Source organism: Mobula birostris, chromosome 10, assembly GCF_030028105.1.
Source record: "Mobula birostris isolate sMobBir1 chromosome 10, sMobBir1.hap1, whole genome shotgun sequence".
NCBI lineage: Eukaryota > Metazoa > Chordata > Chondrichthyes > Myliobatiformes > Myliobatidae > Mobula > Mobula birostris.
Window position 1 is genome coordinate 115,647,598 of NC_092379.1, and position 20,439 is coordinate 115,668,036.

At 39.5% G+C, this 20,439-nt stretch overlaps 1 protein-coding gene across 1 annotated transcript in view; it reads right to left on the minus strand.

The window, feature by feature from the left end:
* Positions 1 to 20,439, minus strand: part of LOC140204578 (glutamate receptor 3-like) — a 385,312-nt gene that overhangs the window by 306,196 nt on the left and 58,677 nt on the right. Inside the window, exon 3 of the mRNA XM_072271301.1 lies at positions 12,733 to 12,972. Within this exon, the coding sequence (XP_072127402.1) occupies positions 12,733 to 12,972 (240 nt within the window). The remainder of the gene's footprint in view (positions 1 to 12,732; positions 12,973 to 20,439) is intronic.

Consider the following 20,439-nt stretch of genomic DNA (forward strand, 5'->3'; position numbering starts at 1 on the left):
TACGTATTCCCCACTCTGGCTCCTTACCTTTTCTCCTCACCTGCCTATCACCTCCCACTGGTGCCCCTCCTCCTTCCCTTTTCCTATGGCCCACTCCCCTCTCTTATTAGATTCCTTCCTCTCCAGCCCTACATCTTTCCCACCCTCCTAGCTTCACCAACCACCTACTAGCTATCCTCCTTCTCCCTCCACCATCTTTTAAGTCTGCTGTCTTCCCCCTTTACTTCCAAACCTGAAGAAAGGTCTCGGCCTGAAACATCGAGTGTGTTCACTTTCATGGATGCTGCCTGACCTGCAGAGTTCCTCCAGTATTTTGTGTGTGCTGCTTTAGATTTCCAGCATCTGCAAAATCTCTTGTATTTACATAAAACAAATTAATTTTATTTACTCTCATGTGTCTAATTGTTGTGTGATTCATATTTGATTGAATTGTGGAGTTTCATGTCTGCTACAGCACAGTATGGTTAATATTCAACATGTATCCATGCTATCCATGAAGATATGGTCTATCTTCTGATGATATTAACAATGTTGAAGCAAAAAAAAAAATTCAGTAGAAGACTGGAGGTGACTTGGTTTCTAAATTAAATTAAACCCATTCTTATTTGGCTATTTCAAAAGTAGGAAAGCCATTGCTGGTTGAAAATTGTTGAGAGATCAGTCTTTTTTCAGCCTTATGGTTTTGTTGTATTCTGTGTTTTTCACCTGATCTTCCTCATTTTTTTTGTGGGAGGGGGATTTGGGGGTTGTCTGTTCCATTTTTGTTCGTTTTTTAGGGTGGGAAGGAGGGATTCGGGAGTTGATGATTATGCTGCTCTTCATTTCTTTCCTGGTTTCACAGCTCTCTTGAGAAGAAGAATTTCAGAGTTGTATACTTTGATAGTAAGTGAAACTTTGAGATCGTGTTTTTCAGCATTAGCGTAACATGGCTAGTACAGAGGTGCGTCACGACTATTCCATCTTAATCTTTAAATTTAAATTCGTGACCTGTGCGTGAGTGAACATTTAAATGTAAGGAGATTGAAAATACACATTTTCCAAAACCATCATTATTTTATATTTCAGTCAACATAATCTTATCAATGTGTAGACATGGATTTCCATACTGTACAAAGATTTGAACAACTTGGGCACAGAAATGAAGTATTGTTGAAGCACATGGTGAAGTATTTGGATCTTCTAGAATTCAGGCTGTGAAGTGGAGCAGAACATCTCTCCAATACGGTTGCTATTTAGCAACAAAGAAACTGTGTGTGGATTTCCTGACTCCATCTTATGTAAAAGGGAATTAGGTCAGGTAGACCTCGAGGCTAATCTTGGTAACACTGCCATTCAAACCCTTGGAAAACCTTATTTTCTGCAGATTTAAGAGTTCTTCTCACTAGTATCTTTTGAACCTTTTGACATGCTAGGAATTTTTTTCTGAACTTTGTTATAAAGCTCCAGTCTTCTGCTAGACTAGTCGATCCTGAAGGGGATAAATTATCTTATGCCTTCCAGCAAATTACCTCATTTTGGATCACCTAAGACTGCAAAAGCTCCTTTATCTCCTTGGTCTGGGATGGCCTCAAACAGAAAGCAAAATCTTGCTGAAATTCTAGCATGGGGTACCCAGAGGCATTTGTTCCTCCAGTCTGCTAGTCCATAATCAATAATGGTATACAATAGTTACATGGTGTGCTACCAGACATTCTACTGCCCACCTTAAGTCTGCATGGTTAGTAAAGAGGAACTTGCCTCAAACTAAGTGGATTAGGTAAAGCAGATCTCTTTAAGTTTAGATGTGGTTAAAATAATCTAGAACATTAGCAATACAAGCAGGAAAAAAGGCTGATAATACTTAGTGGATTGATCAGGCAGTACTGAAGAAAATGGTTTTCTTCCACTGTTGCTTGCTGGCCAGATGAATTATCATCAACATTTTCTGCTTTTGTTTTATATTTGCCGCATGAGTAGTTTTTTGCCTTTCCATTACTTAAGTATAGTGCTTGTTAAAATAGTACTGAAATACTTATAGATCATTTCATTTGATACAAGCTGGCATTGTTTATAACCAAACTACTCCCTTGCTGCATTTGATCTATTGTCCTTCAGTGACCCCGCAGCAAACTATTGTAGTTGTTAGTACTGATGACTGTGTTCAGGAACCTGAGGTAAATTTTCTTGGGACCTCACTACTTGTTCAGAAGTTATGGGAAAATTGTGCAACCAATATCAATATATTGTTTTTTCTTACGACTAGATTTTAATGCAAAAGAGTCAGTCTATTGTTGAATATAATCTTACATTTTAAAAAGCATGACAAATTTACATTCAAATTTGTTTTGAGATCAAGCATCAGAATAGGAAAGAACTGTGATCTAAGTGACTTTGACCATTGAAAGACAGGGTGATTTGAGTATTGCACAAACTGCTGATCTCCTGGGATTTTTACACAGAATCATCTCTAGAGTTTACAGGGAATGGTGCAGAAAACAAACAAAACAAAAATCCAGTGAACAGCAGTACTATGGGCAAAATGGCTTGTTCATGAGAGTGAACAGAGGAGAATGGCTAGACTTGTGCAAGTTGACAGGAAAGCTCCCATAAGTCAAATAACCATATGCGTCACAACAGTGGTGTGCAGGAGGTGGTCTCTGAATGCACAACACATCAAACCTTGAAGTGGATGGGCTACAGCAGCAGAAGCCTTTGAGCATACACTCAGTGGCCACTTTAAAAGGGACAAGAGGTATATAATAAAGTAGCCACTGAGTGTACACAATAATAAATTAGACCATAGGAAGTATTAAGGAGCAGGGGACCCTGCAAGTTTGCAAGGTCCTTGAAGGTGGCAATGCAGGTAGTCAATGCTCTTAATAAGACACATAGGATCCTGTCCTTCATTATATATGGCTTTTAACACAGGAGGTTTTGTCAAAACAATGATCTTGTGTAGATCTCAGAGTACTGAGTGCATTTCTGATCGCCGATGTATAGAAAAGATGTGATGGCACTCGAGGGCGTACAGAAGAGATTCACCAGGATGTTAACTGGAATGGAGCAGATCAGTTTAAGGAGAGGTTCGAGAAATTAGTCTACATAGTACTGCTGATGCAAAACAAAATTTCACATTGTACAAGTCGGTGATAATAAACCTAATTGCAATTCTGTTCACCCTGGAACAAAGGAAGTTAAGAGGGGACACAGCTGAGTTACATAAAAGAATTGTGAGAGGTATAAATAGAGTAGAATGCTGGAAACATTTCCTCATGTAGAGGTTGATAAAAAGATAGAGTTTGGGGGAAAGGAGGAAGAGATTTTGAGGGGATGCATGGGGACCTTCTTCACCCTGATAGGGACAATTAACTAGAATGCACTGTCAGGGAGAGTGGTGGAAAACGGGTCATTGACAGCTTTTAAGAAGTGACTCAATAAACATCTGAATTACTTAGGTACAGAAGTCTAATACCACATTCCGTAAAATAGGAGGTCCACTGGTCAGATGAGCTGACCTGATTGGCTGTTTCCATTTAGAACAATTCTACGACTCTTAAAATGATATTCCACCAACCAAAATTAACTCTCTTGTTTAGTTCTAATGCCATTTCTCATTATGATATGGAAGGAGGCCATTTATCCCACTGAGATTACGTGGCCCATAGAACAAGCACATTTCTTCACTCTCTGTAACCTATTCTCCTCATAGTCTCATCTACTTTCTGCAGATAAATGGTACGTTTTGTTCTTAATAAAGACAAGCAGTGTGGATAAAATTAATACATTTTTATTCAGGACACTCTTGCAATGGCTTCAGCTCGACAGGAGCACATGCAACCAGCTCCCCAAAGTCACTTCCAGTTCTGGGTAAACCACCCACATTACACACTGGCAACGGCATTTCTTTATTATGTGCACATGTAATAAAACATTTTCCCCATTTAAAGAAAAACCAAACCTAAAACAAACAATAATCCTTTCACAAATAAAGCAGAGTTCCTAGTTGCCCCTTTTCACACAAACAGCTTTATGAATCGTTCACAAGTTGATACTTAATACTGTAGTTACTTTTGCACATTTCAGCTATAGATTTGACTGTGTTTAACTGGCAGTGCAGACAAATGTAGGACGTTATTACAAATTTATCAACTGAATTTACTGGGAAATTCTTGCCAGTAGACTCCATGTGGATTTCAGTATTGCAACAGAAGCCTACAGCAGCGGTCCCCAACCATCAGGCTGCGGACCGGCACCGGGCCGCAAAGCATGTGCTACCAGGCCGCGAGCAAACGATATGAGTCAGCTGCAACTTTCCTCATTCCCTGTCATGCACTGTTGAACTTGAACATAGGGTTGCCAGCTGTCCCGTATTTGCCGGGACATCCCGTATATTGGGCTAAATTGGCTTGTCCCGTATTTCCCCCGATAAGGTAGAGCGCTCCTATGAAACCTTTCATGCCGAAATGGCATAAAGTGAAGAAGCAATTACCATGAATTTATATGGGAAAAAATTTTGAGCGTTCCCGGACCCAAAAAATAACTTAACAAATCATACCAAATAACACATAAAACTGAAAATAAATAACACAAAATAAATAAATACCATAAATAGTAAAAGCAGGAATGATATGATAAGCATACAGCCTATATAAAGTAGAAATAATGCATGTACAGTGTAGTCAGGAAGATGAAGGCAAAACCGATTTGTGGGGGAGAAAAAATCGGAACATACGCACATGCACACACAGGTACCCACGCAAGGCTTCATGGTCATGGTAGTCTTTCCGGGGATAAAGTGTCCTGGGATTTGACTGCTACTTTTGTCCCTTATTTTGGAGTGAGAAAATTGGCAACCCTAACTGTAAAAGACATGTTGAGGTGAGTTTAACCCTACTTGAACACCCCCCCCCCCGCCCCCCCCCCCCCCGGGTTGGCTGGTCCGCGAGAATATTGTCAATATTAAACCTATTAAACCGGGCTGCGGTGCAAAAAAGGTTGGGGACCCCTGGCCTACAGAATTATTCAGAACTTGTGTTGGGGAACCTCTTCAGGGTCCCCCCTGAAGGATCCATGAGTTCACGAGCCCTACTTTCTTTCTGTTGCCAGACTACGCACACATCTTAGATGTAGAATACTAAAAATTGACCAAATTCTAGCAAGAAAGATTACCATGGAAGGTATTAATACAAGTCCACCATTACCCAACTTGACTCTTATTTACAGGTGAAAAAGCCATTTACTCTGATAATATTTTGTTCTAAATAATGGTGCCTCTTCATATTTCTTTCTTTTTAGAACTTCCCTGAAAACCCAAGTTATTTAAACAAAAGATTTAGTCACTCTTCAGAAATCCACTTTGAGTTGTCATTCATTTTTACACTTTTGAAGAACTTTGGGATATTTTGTTGATCAGGGATAGTGTCACGGCTGCAGAAAAGGAGGAAGTCATGGAGGAATTGTCTACTGAGTCTCTGTGGATGGACGATAGGAACAGGAAGAGGTCAATAACTCTACTGGGTGTTTATTATAGACCACTCAATAGTAACAGGGACATTGATGATCAGATAGGGAGACAGATTCTGCAAAGGTGTAATAACAACTGTGTTGTTGTGGTGGGAGATTTTAATTTCCCAAATACTGACTGGCATTTCCCTGGAGCAAGGGGTTTAGATGGGGTGGAGTTTGTTAGGTGTGTTCAGGAAGGTTTCTTGACACAATATATAGATAAGCCTACAAGAGGAGAGGCTGTACTCAATCTGGTATTGGGAAATGAACCTGGTCAGGTGTCAGGTCTCTCAGTGGGAGAGCATTTTGGAGATAGTGATCACAATTCTATCTCCTTTACCATAGCATTGGAGAGGGATAGGAACAGACAAATTAGGAAAGCATTTAATTGGAGTAAGGGGAAATATGAGGCTATCAGGCAGGAATTTGGAAGCATAAATTGGCAACAGATGTTCTCAGAGAAATGTACAGAAGAAATGTGGCAAATGTGCAGGGGATATTTGCATGGAGTTCTGCATAGGTTTCAATGAGACAGAGAAAGGATGGTAGAGTACAGGAACCATGACGTACAAAGGCTGTTGTAAATCTAGTCAAGAAGAAAAGAAAAGCTTATGAAAGTTTCAAAAAAACTAGGTAATGATAGAGATCTAGAAGATTATAAGGCTAGCAGGAAGGAGCTTAAGAATGAAATTAGGAGAGCCAGAAGGGGCCATGAGAAGGCTTTGGTGGACAGAATTAAGGAACACGCCAAGGCATTTTGCAAGTATGTGAAAAGCAAGAGGATAAGATGTTAGAGAATAGGACCAATCAATTGTGACAGTGGAAAAGTGTGTATGGAACCGGAGGAGATAGCAGAGGTACTCAATGAATACTTTGCTTCTGTATTCACTATGGAAAAGGATCTCAGTGATTGTAGGGATGACTTACAGTGGACTGAAAAGCTTGAGCATGTAGATATTAAGAAAGTGGATGTGCTGGAGCTTTTGGAAAGCATCAAGTTGGATAAGTTGCCAGGACTGGATGAGATGTACCCTAGGCTACTGTGGGAGGTTGGGGAGGAGATTGATGAGCCTCTGGCGATGATCTTTGCATCATCATTGGGGGCGGGAGAGGTTCCAGAGGATTGGAAGGTTACGGATGTTGTTCCCTTATTCAAGAAAGGGAGTAGAGATAGCCCAGAAAATTATAAACTAATGAGTTTTACTTCAGTGGTTGGTAAGTTGATGGAGAATATCCTGAGAGGCAGGATTTATGAACATTTGGACAGGCATAATATGATTAGGAGTAGTCAGTACAGCTTTGTCAAAGGCAGGTCACGCCTTACGAGCCTGATTGAATTTTTTGGGGATGTGACTAAACACATGGATGAAGGAAGAGCAGTAGATGTAGTGTATATGGATTTCAGCAAGGCACTTGATAAGGTACCCCATGCAAGGCTTATTGAGAAAGTAAGGAGGTATGGGATCCAAGGGGACATTGCTTTGTGGATCCAGAACTGGCTTGCCCACAGAAGGCAAAGAGTGGTTGTAGATGTGTCATATTCTGCATGGAGGTTGGTGACCAGTGGTGTGCCTCAGGAATCTTTTCTGAGACCCCTACTCTTCATGATTTTTATAAATGACCTGGATGAGGAAGTGGAGGGATGGGTTAGTAAATTTGCTGATGACACAAAGGTTGGTGTTGTTGTGGATACTGTGGGGGACCATCAGAGGTTACAGTGGGACATTGATTGGATGCAAAACTGGGCTGAGAAGTGGCAGATGGAGTTCAACCCAGATAAGTGTTAGGTGGTTCAATCTGGTAGGTCAAATATGATGACAGAATATAGTATTAATGGTAAGACTCTTGGCAGTGTGGAGGATCAGAGGGAACTTGGGGTCCAAGTCCATAGGACACTCAAAGCTGCTGCGCAGTTTGACTCTCTGGTTAAGAAGACATACAGTGCATTGGCCTTCAGCAATTGCGAGATTGAGTTTAAGAGCTGAGAGGCAATGTTGCAGCTATACAGGATCCTGGTCAGACCCCAGTTGGAGTACTGTGCTCAGATCTGGTCGCATCACTACAGGAAGGATGTGGAAACCATAGAGAGGATGCAGAGGAGATTTACAAGGATGTTGCCTGGATTGGGGAGCATGCCTTAGGAGAATAGGTTGAGTGAACTCAGCCTTTTCTCCTTGGAGTGACGGAGGATGAGCAGTGACCTGATGGAGATGATAAGATAATGAGAGGCATTGATCATGTGGATAGTCAGAGGCTTTTTCCCATGACAGGGCACAGCTTTACGGTGCTTGGAAGTAGGTACAGAGGAGATGTCAGGGGTAATTTTTTTTTTATGCAGAGAGTGGTGAGTGCGTGGAATGGGCTGCCAGCAACAGCGGTGGAGGCGGATATGATAGGGTCTTTCAAGAGACTCCTGGATAAATACATGGAGCTTAGAAAAATAGAGGACTATGGGTAACCCCAGGTAATTTCTAAGGTAAGGACATGTTCAGCACAGTATTGTGGACTGAAAGGTCTGTATTGCGCTGTAGGTTTTCTCTGTTCTAAAATCTAAATGAACACAAGTTGTCATGGAAGAAAAAAAAGGACCCATTTGAGATAAATAATTGAATAGAGAAAAATCATGTGAAGGCTTATAATTTTTTAAAGAAAAAATAAGGCTGCATTGGTCAGTGATCATATTTCATTGAGGACTTTATTAGCTGCAACTCATTTTGGCACAATCTGAGGTCAGAGAAGAAACCGTAGAAATGCAAATCTCTTTTTTAAAAGAAGTATTGTGTGATGAATCATATAATTAGTTTCAAAATATCTGCATGTTTTTAAAGCTCTATTTAATTCATAAAATATCTTTTCGCTGAATTGATTGTCCCTTAATGATGCCAAATTGCAAAGATCCATAGGTAATATAAAATGGTATTTTCCAACAAATAAGGCACTACTTGTTCTTTTATCCACTAGCGGATACACACCGGTGCTGTCAAGTTACTTTAGGACCTTCTTTTCAACTATGAAACTTTTCTATTCCTTATAGTATACAACACCTTTACTTGGATTCATGAGATACAAGATATGGGTCATGTGAAACTTTGTCACAATGTTGTGAAACAGTACATTGACAGATGTCTTCAAAAGCTCACTCAGCTGAAAATATAGTTAGAAACTATTTTCTTTTGCCAAATTTTTACTTTATGGAACTAAAAATTCAAGAAGAGGTTAGCACAAAACTAAGGTGATCATATGATTCTATCTGTAAGAAATATCTAAATATCTATTCTTTTCCTGAGAGTTGATTAGATTAGATTCAACTTTATTGTCATTGTGCTGGGTACAGATACAAAGCCAATGAAATGCAGTTGCATCTCACCAGAAATGCAAAGAATATTGTTATTTACAGAATAACTGCGAATAAAAAGTGCTACAGCACACAAATATAAAAGTACTGAGACAGTACAATATGGATGCAATACTGCTTAACGCTGTGATGTGAGGTTCAACAGGGTCACAGTCTCAGGGAAGAAGCTCTTCCTATGCCTGCTGGCGCGGGAGCTGAGGCTCCTGTAGCGCCTACCGGATGGGAGGAGAGTAAAAAGTCCATGGTTAGGGTGAGATACATCCTTGATAATGCTTTTCACCCTGCCCAGGCAGCGCTTATGGTAGATGTTCTCAATGGTGGGCAATTGGGTGCCGATAATCCGCTGGGCAGTTTTCACCATGTGCTAGAGTGCTTTGTGGTCTGATACGGGACAATTGCCATATCACACCGAGATGCAGTTGGTGAGTATGCTCTCAATGGTACAGTGGTAAAAGTCTGTCAGTACCCTGGGACAGAGGTGAGCTTTCTTCATGCTCCGCAGGAAATAAAGGCACTGTTGCGCCTTTTTGATCAGGATGGAGGAGTTCAGTGACCAGGTGAGATCCTTGGAAATGTGGACACCAAGGAATTTGAAGCTTGATACATGCTCCACTACAGCTCCGTTGATGTAGATGGGGACGTGAGTGTGGCTCCAAGCATGCCTGAAGTCCACAATAATCTCCTTGGTCTTCTGGGTGTTAAGGGCCAGGTTGTTGCCGGCACACCACGCAGCTAGGTGCTGGACCTCGTCCCTGTAGGCCGTCTCGTCATCCCCTCTGATCAGGCCAACCACCATGGTGTCATCTGCGAACTTGATTATGGAGTTAGATCCATGTACAGGAACGCAGTCATAGGTGAAAAGGGAGTACAGAAGAGGGCTCAGCACATAGCCTTGAGGCATGCCGGTGTTCAGGGTGAGAGTGGAGGAGGAGAGGTTATCTAACTTAACTGATTGGGGTCTGTCAGTCAGAAAGCCCAAGGTCCAATAATTGCAGAGGGATGAGCTGATACCAAGCTGGTGAAGTTTGGCGATGAGCTTGGAGGGGATCACAGTATTGAATGCTGAACTAAAGTCAATGAACGGCATTCTGACATAAGAGTTGGGGCTGTCCAAGTGGGTGAGGGCAGAGTGAAGTGCCGTGGAGATGGCGTCCTCTGTTGACCTGTTGGTGCGATAGGCAAATTGATGGGGGTCCAGGGTAGTGGGCAGACAGGATTTCAGATGTGATAGAACCAGTCTGTCAAAGCACTTTGCAATGATGGGGGTGAGTGCAACGGGTGATAATGATTTTTACGTGCAGAAATTCCTCCCTCACACAACAGAAACTGTAACATTTCTCTTGCTCATTTTACGTTTTAAGGTATGTACAACGCATTACATTTTCGCATTAATCTTAATCAATAAATCTGTAAAATTATTCTGATGTCAGATGAATTAATTATATGTGAACTGCTCAAAATAATTCTGCATTTCAAAAAGGCTCCAAATAACTACGTATTTATCTGTTGTGTCCAGAAGCAACCAAGCTACACTGCCACTGCTAAGCTCACCTGCTGTTATACAACCTGTAAATGATGTAAAAGATGATGCAAACAAATGAACTTCAGTCAACGTCTGTGTAGTCTTTTAAAGTCACAGTTTATTCTGCACTTCACACCACGTTTCTGGTGATAACTAGGCAAATCAGTAATATGCCTTAATTTTCATTTATACTTTTCCCTTCAAGTTGTACTTAAGATGAAGGCAGAAGACAGGAATTTCAGAATATTGTTTTGTTGTGGCCTTGTGCAAAGATGTAGCTTATCCTTAGGACCATAGATTAGTTCAATAGGAAGCCCAAAAACGAGAGACTAGACCATGGAAACACATTGCGGACATTCTTTTTCTCCCGCACATCTGGCCTGCATATATTCATCAACGCTTATACAACTACACTTTTACACTGTATACAGTTAAGGGCACCTCTGTATGCTGAACTATTGCTACATTTCTCCTCTAAGAACCAACAAACTCTCTTGCATGGCACAAAACTGAACGTCCACTTTTGTGTGCATTTTACTGTATATTATTGTTTTAATTTCTCTTGTTAAACATGGCACACAATCTTCAGCTATCAGCTTAACTTTATTTATCTGCATGCAAGATGCACTGGTGCACCACAGGGAGCCAACTGCTCTACTCTTTTAAAAACGCAAACAACAGGAATTCTGCAGATGCTAGAAATTCAAGCAACGCACATCAAAGTTGCTGGTGAACGCAGCAGGCCAGGCAGCATCTCTAGGAAGAGGTACAGTCGACGTTTCAGGCCGAGACCCTTCGTCAGGACTGGCGAAGGGTCTCAGGCCTGAAACGTTGACTGTACCTCTTCCTAGAGATGCTGCCTGGCCTGCTGCGTTCACCAGCAACTTTGATGTGTGTTGCTCTACTCTTTCTTCATTCTTGACCGTGTGGCTAGGCACAGTTCAAATACCATCTGTTAATTTGCTGATGATGTAACTACTGCTGGCAGAATTTCATATGGTGAAGAAAGGGTGTACGGGAGCGAAATATATCAATTAGGTCAAGTGGTGTCGCAGCAACAATCTTGCACTCAATGTCAGCAAGACCAAAGAGCTGATTGTGGACTTCTGGTTAAGGGTAATATGAGGGAACACAAACCAATCCTCATGGAGGGATCAGGTGTGGAGAGAATGAGCAGTTTCAAGTTCCTGAGGGTCAATATCTCTGAGGACCTAATCTAGATGCAACATACTGATACAGTTATAAAGGCAACAAGATAGCAGCTATATTTTATTAGGAGTTAGAGGAGATCTGGTTTGTCAACAAAAACATTCAAAACTTCTACAAATATACTGTGGGGGGCATTCTGACTGGCTGCATCACTGTCTGGTATGAGAGGAGGTGCTATTGAAAGAAACTGCAGAAACTTGTAAAATTAGTCAGCTCCATCAAGGGTACCAGCCTCCGTAGTATCCAACACATCTTCAAGGAGTGATTCCTTAGGAAGGCGGTGCCTATCATTAAGGATTCCCACCACCCAGTACATGCCCTCTTCACACTGTTACCATCAGGAAGGAGGTACAGAAACCTGAAGGCACAGACTCAGTGATTCAGGAACAGCTTCTTCCCCTCTGCCATCCAATTTCTAAATGGACATTTAGCCCATGAACACTATCTCACTATTTTTTATTTCTTTTTTTGCACTATTTAAACTTAACTATTTAATAGACATTATACTTAACATAACTCCGTTTTCTTCCTCCATATTTATTTATCATGTATTTCATTGTACCGCTGCTCTAAAGTTAACAAATTTCACAACATATGGCAGTGATATTAAATCTGATTCTGATTCTGAATAGTTGATGCACATTATCTGTCAGAGGCAGGGCATCATTCTTTTCTGTAAACTTCTCTTCCACTTAAAAGACTAAGGACGTGCAATTCAGAGGTTAGTGAATGAGCATCAATACTTGGTACTGATTCCATAACGCCAACTAGAACATCAAATTTGCTCTATTTTCCTTTTTACTATGTAATATGGTTGTAATTATGCATATTGTAATCATATGATCCTCAACCAGAAATGTCGAGTAGATAAAAAAAATTAATATTTTCACTTCTTTATTTTATTTCAAGACTTACCTTTTCTCTACCTATGGTTCTGCATTTAATGAAGATCGATTATTAAAATACTTTATCAAGTGATACAACAGAATTATTTCCAAAACATTTACAAATATTTTATGGATTATTTTATCAAAATTAAGACATTGGATGCACCGACATACTGACAGTCATAAACATAAGTAAACTTCCTAGCAAGTTACAGCCTAAGGAGGCATGAAGAAGTAGGATTTCAAATAATGCTGCTTTGCATATTTCAGCTCACCTCTGTCTGTGTCATACAGATAGACAAATCTTTCCCACTTGTAGTGCGTAAGAAGGCTTAATAATGCTCCTTGTAGTGGAGGCCTCAGTTGAATAACGAACTGAACTTCACCTTCTGTAGGAAAACTTGGCGTGATGAAGGAAGTGTGCAGTGCTCCGCAGAAAGATGTTAGTGTGTTCACCGATCTCTTATCATAGAAGCCAAAAATGGCATAAACTCCTTTGGAATACTGTGAACAGACTGAACGAGAAGATCTTTGTTAGTTTTTCTAAGCTTTAAATAAGAATATAATTCCCATTATCTGCATTACAAACTATATACTTTTACTTAGCAGAAAAATATATACAGTACATAATGACCAGCAATTTTAAACAAAAAATACTGACGTAACATAAAGCAATTAAACAATATGGGAGTGCAAGCACTTAATGTTTCTAATATTGTTCTTGTGATATATTGTCATTTCTTTTGGAGGGAACTAAAAAGACAAAATACACTACATTTTTGAAATCTAATTCCTGATTGTATAAAATGTATAAATTTGGTGGTATATTAGAAGAAATTCAAATTTCTGATTACCTATTACAAGTGGTTTTTTTAATACCAAATATTAAGGTGGAGATATTTGCCTTTGGATACTGACACCATCACGACAAGCTCCTTACAGTCAGTGGGTGGGAAGTGAACCCTGGCTGCTGGTACTCCATAGCGTTATGCTAACCACTAGCTACCATGCCACCCTAATCAACCTGACAAGTTCACAATTTACATTAACATTTATCTGTACAGAAATTGAATTGCACAGTAGGAAAAAATGGTACTAGATAATAAAATTTTCAGGCAAGCGTGAACTGTTGAGATGTGAGGGCAAGTGACCAAAAGCAAATTGGTAACTTTAAGGAGATTCTGTAAGTAAGGGAGAGGTGGTAAGGAGGAGGGATTAGGAAGGAACTCATATTTATAATTAAAGGTAACAATTAGGAATTTAATAAAACTACAATTAAAGCATCAAAAAACATCCTGTTCCTTTTGCTAAGCTAACAGTATCACTTGTATGATAGACTCTTTTTTTCTGCTGGAACCTTTGGCATGAATAGTTCAATGCCCTTAAAGAATGAAGGAATGCAAGGTGAGACCACACAGGTATATTTGCATATTTATTTCCTGCAAGGAAGAGCCAAAAGGATTAAAATTTGAGAACAACAGCCTCCAACAATGTTCAATGTTAGAATGGCAGTAAATGAAGAGGAATATCAAAGCACCTACAGCCATGAAGAACTGAAGCAAATAGGACAACTAAACAACAAGCAGAGTCTAAGTAAACATTCTTGGTTCACTGGACTTTGAGAAGCCCATTTCAATACCATCATAAATTTATATTTCAAAAAAATAGCACATTTTATGATCAGTTTCTTATCTAAAGGTATGTTTGGTATAATAGTTTGATGATCATAATCATAACTATGAGTAGTTCCAGTTCCATTTCTAAGTTTCTATTTAAAATGAATATTTCTATCTACTTAGCATTCAAATCCACACTCTTATAAAATATGCCTGAATTTGAAGTGGGATATACAGCAGATAAGCAAGTTTTTGGTGCATTTGAACATGTTGGCCTTTGAATTATCTTATCCAATATTTTGGTGTAAGAATTTATTTCATTAAACTGAAGCTTCTTCTCACTGATGTATTAAGTATATGCATGTGACTATCATCTAGAGAGAATTCTGAGACTTCAGTGATACTTATGGACCAGCTTTGCTCATGAAGGATAATAGGAATGGTTTTTAGTGAGATGCTTCATCCTATGTAAATCAGCATGAAGCAGTTCTTTCCCAAGCTGCATTGGTGATTCAACATGCTACACCATTGTGTTAAACATATTTTATAAGTGCCTATTCTTGTGAAAGGTTGTAAAACAAATTTATTCAAGAACTTCTCATTTACATGATGTATTCTACCAAAGGGACTGGGCCTTCTTCTCTACAAGGTTTTAAGTTACAGAATAGAAAAAATTCTATTTTAATATAAGCTGGTTGATAGTAGAATTTCAATTAGGAAAAACAACATTTTAGGCAAGATATTATTTTAATTTTATTCTCTACCATAGGTCTAATATTAGTAGGTTGAATATAAATTGCCGATTATGAAGTGGGAAGATCAACCCAATGCCAATTATCTATTTAATAATATATACACTACTCTTAATAGTTAACCAACTGACAACCAGGGACAAAGAAAGATGGGTTTGCAGCTGATCTTGATCTAGATCACTGGGATAATTTTGTGGAATATTACAGTATAACAGCTTAGCTACCGGACTAGTTTAGTCAGAGCTCCACACCTTTTGTTGAGCCACATGTTCAACTCTCTGCTGCTTGACTCTATGCCATTTGTATACTACCCAGAGACTAGTCCAGAGATAATATCCTAGCATCACTGGGAGGACCAGTATTTACTACCCATCCCTAATTCTCGAGAAAGTGGCAGTGAGCCACGTTTCTGGACTACTACAGTTCTTCTGTTGAAGGTAGTCCCATGTGATTGAGGCATACGGAGCTCCAGGATTTGAACACAGAGAATATGAGTAACCAGAGATAAACAAGTCGGGATGATGTGAAACTTGGAGGGAATCACCAGATGGTGTTCCCTTGTTAATTTCCTCCCTCTGCAGAGCATCCTTCGTAGATCTACCTACGACATTGGTTCCCATGCAGACCACTACGAAGGGATCCTGACCTTTTAAATCGAAGTTTTATCCCAAAGGCACACCCTTATTTTTGACAAAGGTTAGGCCACAGCCTTTGTGACTCACATGTGGCTGCTGAGTAATCCCTACATTGAACAGTCTGAATTCATGGTTTATCACATTAAATGGGAGGCTTAAATACCACTGATTAAACTATATATCAGAAAGGTAGCATCAGTGATAGTGACTATGAAATATACTGGATTACTGTTAAAATACTACCATATTCCCTATTGTGTTTTAATAAAGGAAGTCTACCTCTGCTGCATATACAGCTCTAGACCTGTGATTGATTGCAAAATGGCTCAGGGGAAAAAATAATTTCCCCTAAGCTCTTGCATTGTCAAACTTAAAAAAGCATACTAAACAGCTACTTGCATATTTTTTTTTATTCTCAGCTCCCTTCAAGCAAATAGACAGACATGGTTTATTATTGTTGTGAACAAAACAAGGTAGAGGCCCTACACATTGCACATTCTCTAGGTTCTTGTTATGTTGATCAACCTGGGAGATCAGGCAGAAATTTTAGAATTTTGTCCTTTACCGGAGGTGATTCAACTCCCTGTGGTCTGTGAGTAAACTGAGAAGAATTCATAATGGTGCAAATTATACACGGGTTGCTGGAGAGAGTGGAGTGATCAGCACTGGTTGGCAACTAGGTATGATTTGAGAACTTTTTCAAACAGCTTGAATGAATTACTTTTATAACTGTTTACTAAACTAAATAGTCTCTTGTGGGACCAAGTGCTAAAGGGCAAAATTGTCATTTATTATGTACCATCTGAATTATTAGCAAAAATATGTCAGCAACAGACTAAAAGCACTGAATCATTAGTATGTACTATATTGTATGGGAGGTTCTGGACTTACTACATAATGTCATGAGTCACAAAACCAAGAGAAGTTTTGTTTTACAGTGAAGGAGCAGCAGAATGACATTTCTGCACTATAAAATTAAGGCAATTGATTCACGAGTTGTGTCATAAATATTTAGGAGGTAACAGTGTGTAATATGGGAAGGCCACTTTAAATTGAGTTAGAAATGTAGGTGTCCGAATTTAAAAAGGTTAAAATTTCAGATGTGACTTCCTTCTGCAATGAACTTCACAGAGAAGCCAAGATTTTACTGACCAGATATGGCTGATCACCACAGTATTTCTAGAACTTTTATCTTCTTTTTGAGTTCTCCAAGTTCTGATGAAGGAGGTTTGATTTGAATATTAAATCTACTTCTCTTTGCACAATTATTTCTAGATTTTTTCTCTTTATATTTCAGACGTCTAAGTTAAAAAAAAAATTATCAACTTCTCTGCTAGGTTATTACTCTACATCTTTTTGCAATGCTACTCTGACAGTTTTGAGCATTAATAGATATGGAATTTGAACACTGTGGATAAATATCAGTCATAATCTTAATGAATGACAGGGCAGGCACAGGGGCTTAGTAGCCCACTCCTTCTGTTCTTTGTAATGCTATCTTATATTTTAAAAAGTCCATGAGCTTAGCATTTGATATTCCCAATGACAAGGCAAAATGATCACTTGCTGAAAGAAAAAAACACGTCAGCTTCAGTTTGGTTCAGTGACCACACTCCAGTTTCAGTTGGTTGTAACTTTAATCTCTGGACCTAAAGAAGAGATCATATTTTAACATGAAACTTTAGGTGGGACCGAGGCATATTTGCACTTTGGGATATCCTTTGATTTGAGTTTACATGTGTTTTTAAAATTTCACATGATTTTACTTAAAAAGGTCAGAGACTTGCCTAGGGTTATGGCAAATGCTATTGTCTCTCTCAGTGCCATGAAAAAAAACCGAATTAAGTTACTAAGTGTTTGTTATTTGTTAGAGCTTACTGTTCAGACTTGTTGCTTTGTTCACTTGCATAATGATAGTGAAAATCATAGTCAATGAGGCACTTTCACCATTAAGTAGATGGGAAATGAGCTATAAAATGCAAGCAATAAAAAATGTATATTTATTCATATCAATCTTTAGAAGAAGGGACACTATTACTCCCACAAGGGTTGGCAGGTATAAATGTCATAGTTGGCAGGTAGAATTTCTCACCTAGAAATACATCAAAAGCTTTCATACCATAAAGGTAGAGCAAATTTTCAATGCAGTATATAAACTTAGTATACTTTCTCAAGATACAGAAGGAAAGTAGCTTTAATATGCAAAGCTTTTGGGGTTAGTATGTAAATTTATAACTGATGCTTGCGAGTATTTCTTCATACTGATGTGGACCAACAGCTGGAATAGATTGATTATAATACTGGTAAAATTCAAGATACTAGAATTCAATAGCAGATACCATTCCATATAACCATATAACAATTACAGCAAGGAAACAGGCCATTTCGGCCCTTCTAGTCCGTGCCGGACTCTTACTCTCACCTAGTCCCACCGACTTGCACTCAGCCCATAACCCTGTCCATACAGCTGTCCAATTTAACTTTAAACGACAACATCGAACCTGCCTCAACCACTTCTGCTGGAAGCTCGTTCCACACAGCTACCACTCTCTGATTAAAGAAGTTCCCCCTCATGTTACCCCTAAACTTTTGCTCTTGAACTGTCTACTCATGTCCTCTTGTTTGAATCTCCCCTATTCTCAATGGAAAAAGCCTATCCACGTCAACTCTATCAATCCCCCTCATAATTTTAAACACCCCTCAACCTTTTATGTTCCAAAGAATAGAGGCCTAACTTGTTCAACCTTTCTCTGTAACTTAGGAGATGAAACCCAGGCAACATTTTAGTAAACCTCCTCTGTACTCTCTCAATTTTATTGACATCTTTCCTATAATTCGGTGATCAGAACTGTACACAATACTCCAAATTTGGCCTTACCAATGCCTTATACAATTTCAACATTACATCCCAACTCCTATACTCAATGCTCTGATTAATAAAGGCCAGCATACCAAAAGCTTTCTTCACCACCCTATACACATGAGATTCCACCTTCAGGGAACTATGCACCATTATTCCTAGATCCCTCTGTTCTACAGCATTCTTCAATGCCCTACCATTTACCATGTACGTCCTATTTTGATTAGTCCTACCAAAATGTAGCACCTTACATTTTTCAGCATTAAACTCCATCTGCCATCTTTCAGTCCACTCTTCTAACTGGCCTAAATCTCTCTGCAAGCTTTGAAAACCTACTTCATTATCCACAACTCCACCTATCATAGTATCATCTGCATACTTACTAATCCAATTTACCACCTCATCATCCAGCTCATTAATATGTTTGACTGTTTGGCCGTTCACTCAACTCTAGAACATCTGGACAGTGAAGTTGCATACATCAGGATGCTCTTCATTGACTACAGCTCTGCATTCAACACCATCGCCCCTCAAAACTAATCAATAAGTTTCATGACCTTTGTCTCTACGCCTCCTTGTGCAACTGGATCTGCGAGTTCCTCACTTGCAGATTTGAGTTAGCTTGCACTGGAAACAACACCTTCTCCATAGTCACCATCAGCACAGGTGCACCACAACACTGGGTGCTTAGCCTCCTGCTCTACTTGCTTCATACTTCTGACTGTGAAGCTAAGTATTGCTCCCATTCCATATTTAAGCTTGCTGTGAACACCACTATTGTTGTCCGAATCAAAGGTGGTGATGAATCTGCAAGTACCACAATAATAACATTTTACTCAATGTCAGCAAAACCAAAGAGCTGATTATTGACTACAGGAGGAGGAAACCAGAGGTCCATGAGCCAGACCTCAGAGGCTTCAGAGGTGAAGAGAGTCGGTAACTTTAAATTCCTTTGTGCTATCATGTCGGACGATCTGTTCTAGGTCCAAAACACAAGTGCCATTAGAAAGAAGGCACAGCAGCTCCTTTACTTCCTTAGAAATTTGCAAAGATTCAGTGTGCCATCAAAAGCTTTGGTAAACTTCTTAAAGATGCATGCTAGAGAGTATTTTGACTGGTTACACTGTCGCCTGGTACGGAAACACCAATGCTCTTGAATGGAAAAACCTAATAAAAGTAGTGGGTACAATACAGACCAGCACAGGTTAAAGTACACCCCACCATTCAGCTCATCTACAAGGAATGCTGTTGCAGGAAGACAGCATCCATCATCAAGGATCTCCAGCATCCAGACAACATTATATTCTCACTGCTCCCATCGGGAAGGAAGTACAGGAGCTTCAGGTTTCACACCACTAGGTTCAGGAACAGTTATTAACCCTCAACCATCAGGCTCCTGAACCAGAGGAGTTAACTTCACTCACCCCAATACTGAACTGATCCCACAAACTGTGGATTCTCATTCAAGGATCCTACAAGTCATGTTGTTGATATTTATTACTTATCACTTTTTTTTTCTATTTACACTATTTGTTGTCTTTGCACATGTTGTCTGTTTTTGTTGTGCGTAGTTTTTCAATGATTCTATTTTATTTCTTCATATTTACTGTGAATGCACACAAAACAAAGGAGATGCAGTAGATGTGGTGTACTTGGATTTTCAGAAGGCCTTTGACAAGGTGCTGCACATGAGGCTGCTTAGCAAGATAAGAGACCATGGAATTATAGGGGAGTTACTAGCATGGGTGGAGCATTGGCTGATCAGCAGAAAACAGAGAGTGGGAATAAAGGGATACTATTCTAGCTGGCTGCCGGTTACCAGTGGATTTCCACAGGGGTGGTGTTGGGACTGCTGCTTTTTACAATGTATGTCAACGACTTGGACTATGGGATTAATGGATTTGTGGCTAAATTTGCTGATGATACAAAGATAGGTGGAGGAGCGGGTAGGGTTGAGGAAACAGAGAGGCTGCAGAAAGTCTTAGATAGTTTAGGGGAATGGGCAAAGAAGTGGCAAATGAAATACAATGTTGGAAAGTATATGGTCATGCACTTTGGTGGAAGAAATAAACGGGCAGACTATCATTTAGATGGGGAGAGAATTCAAAATGTAGAGATG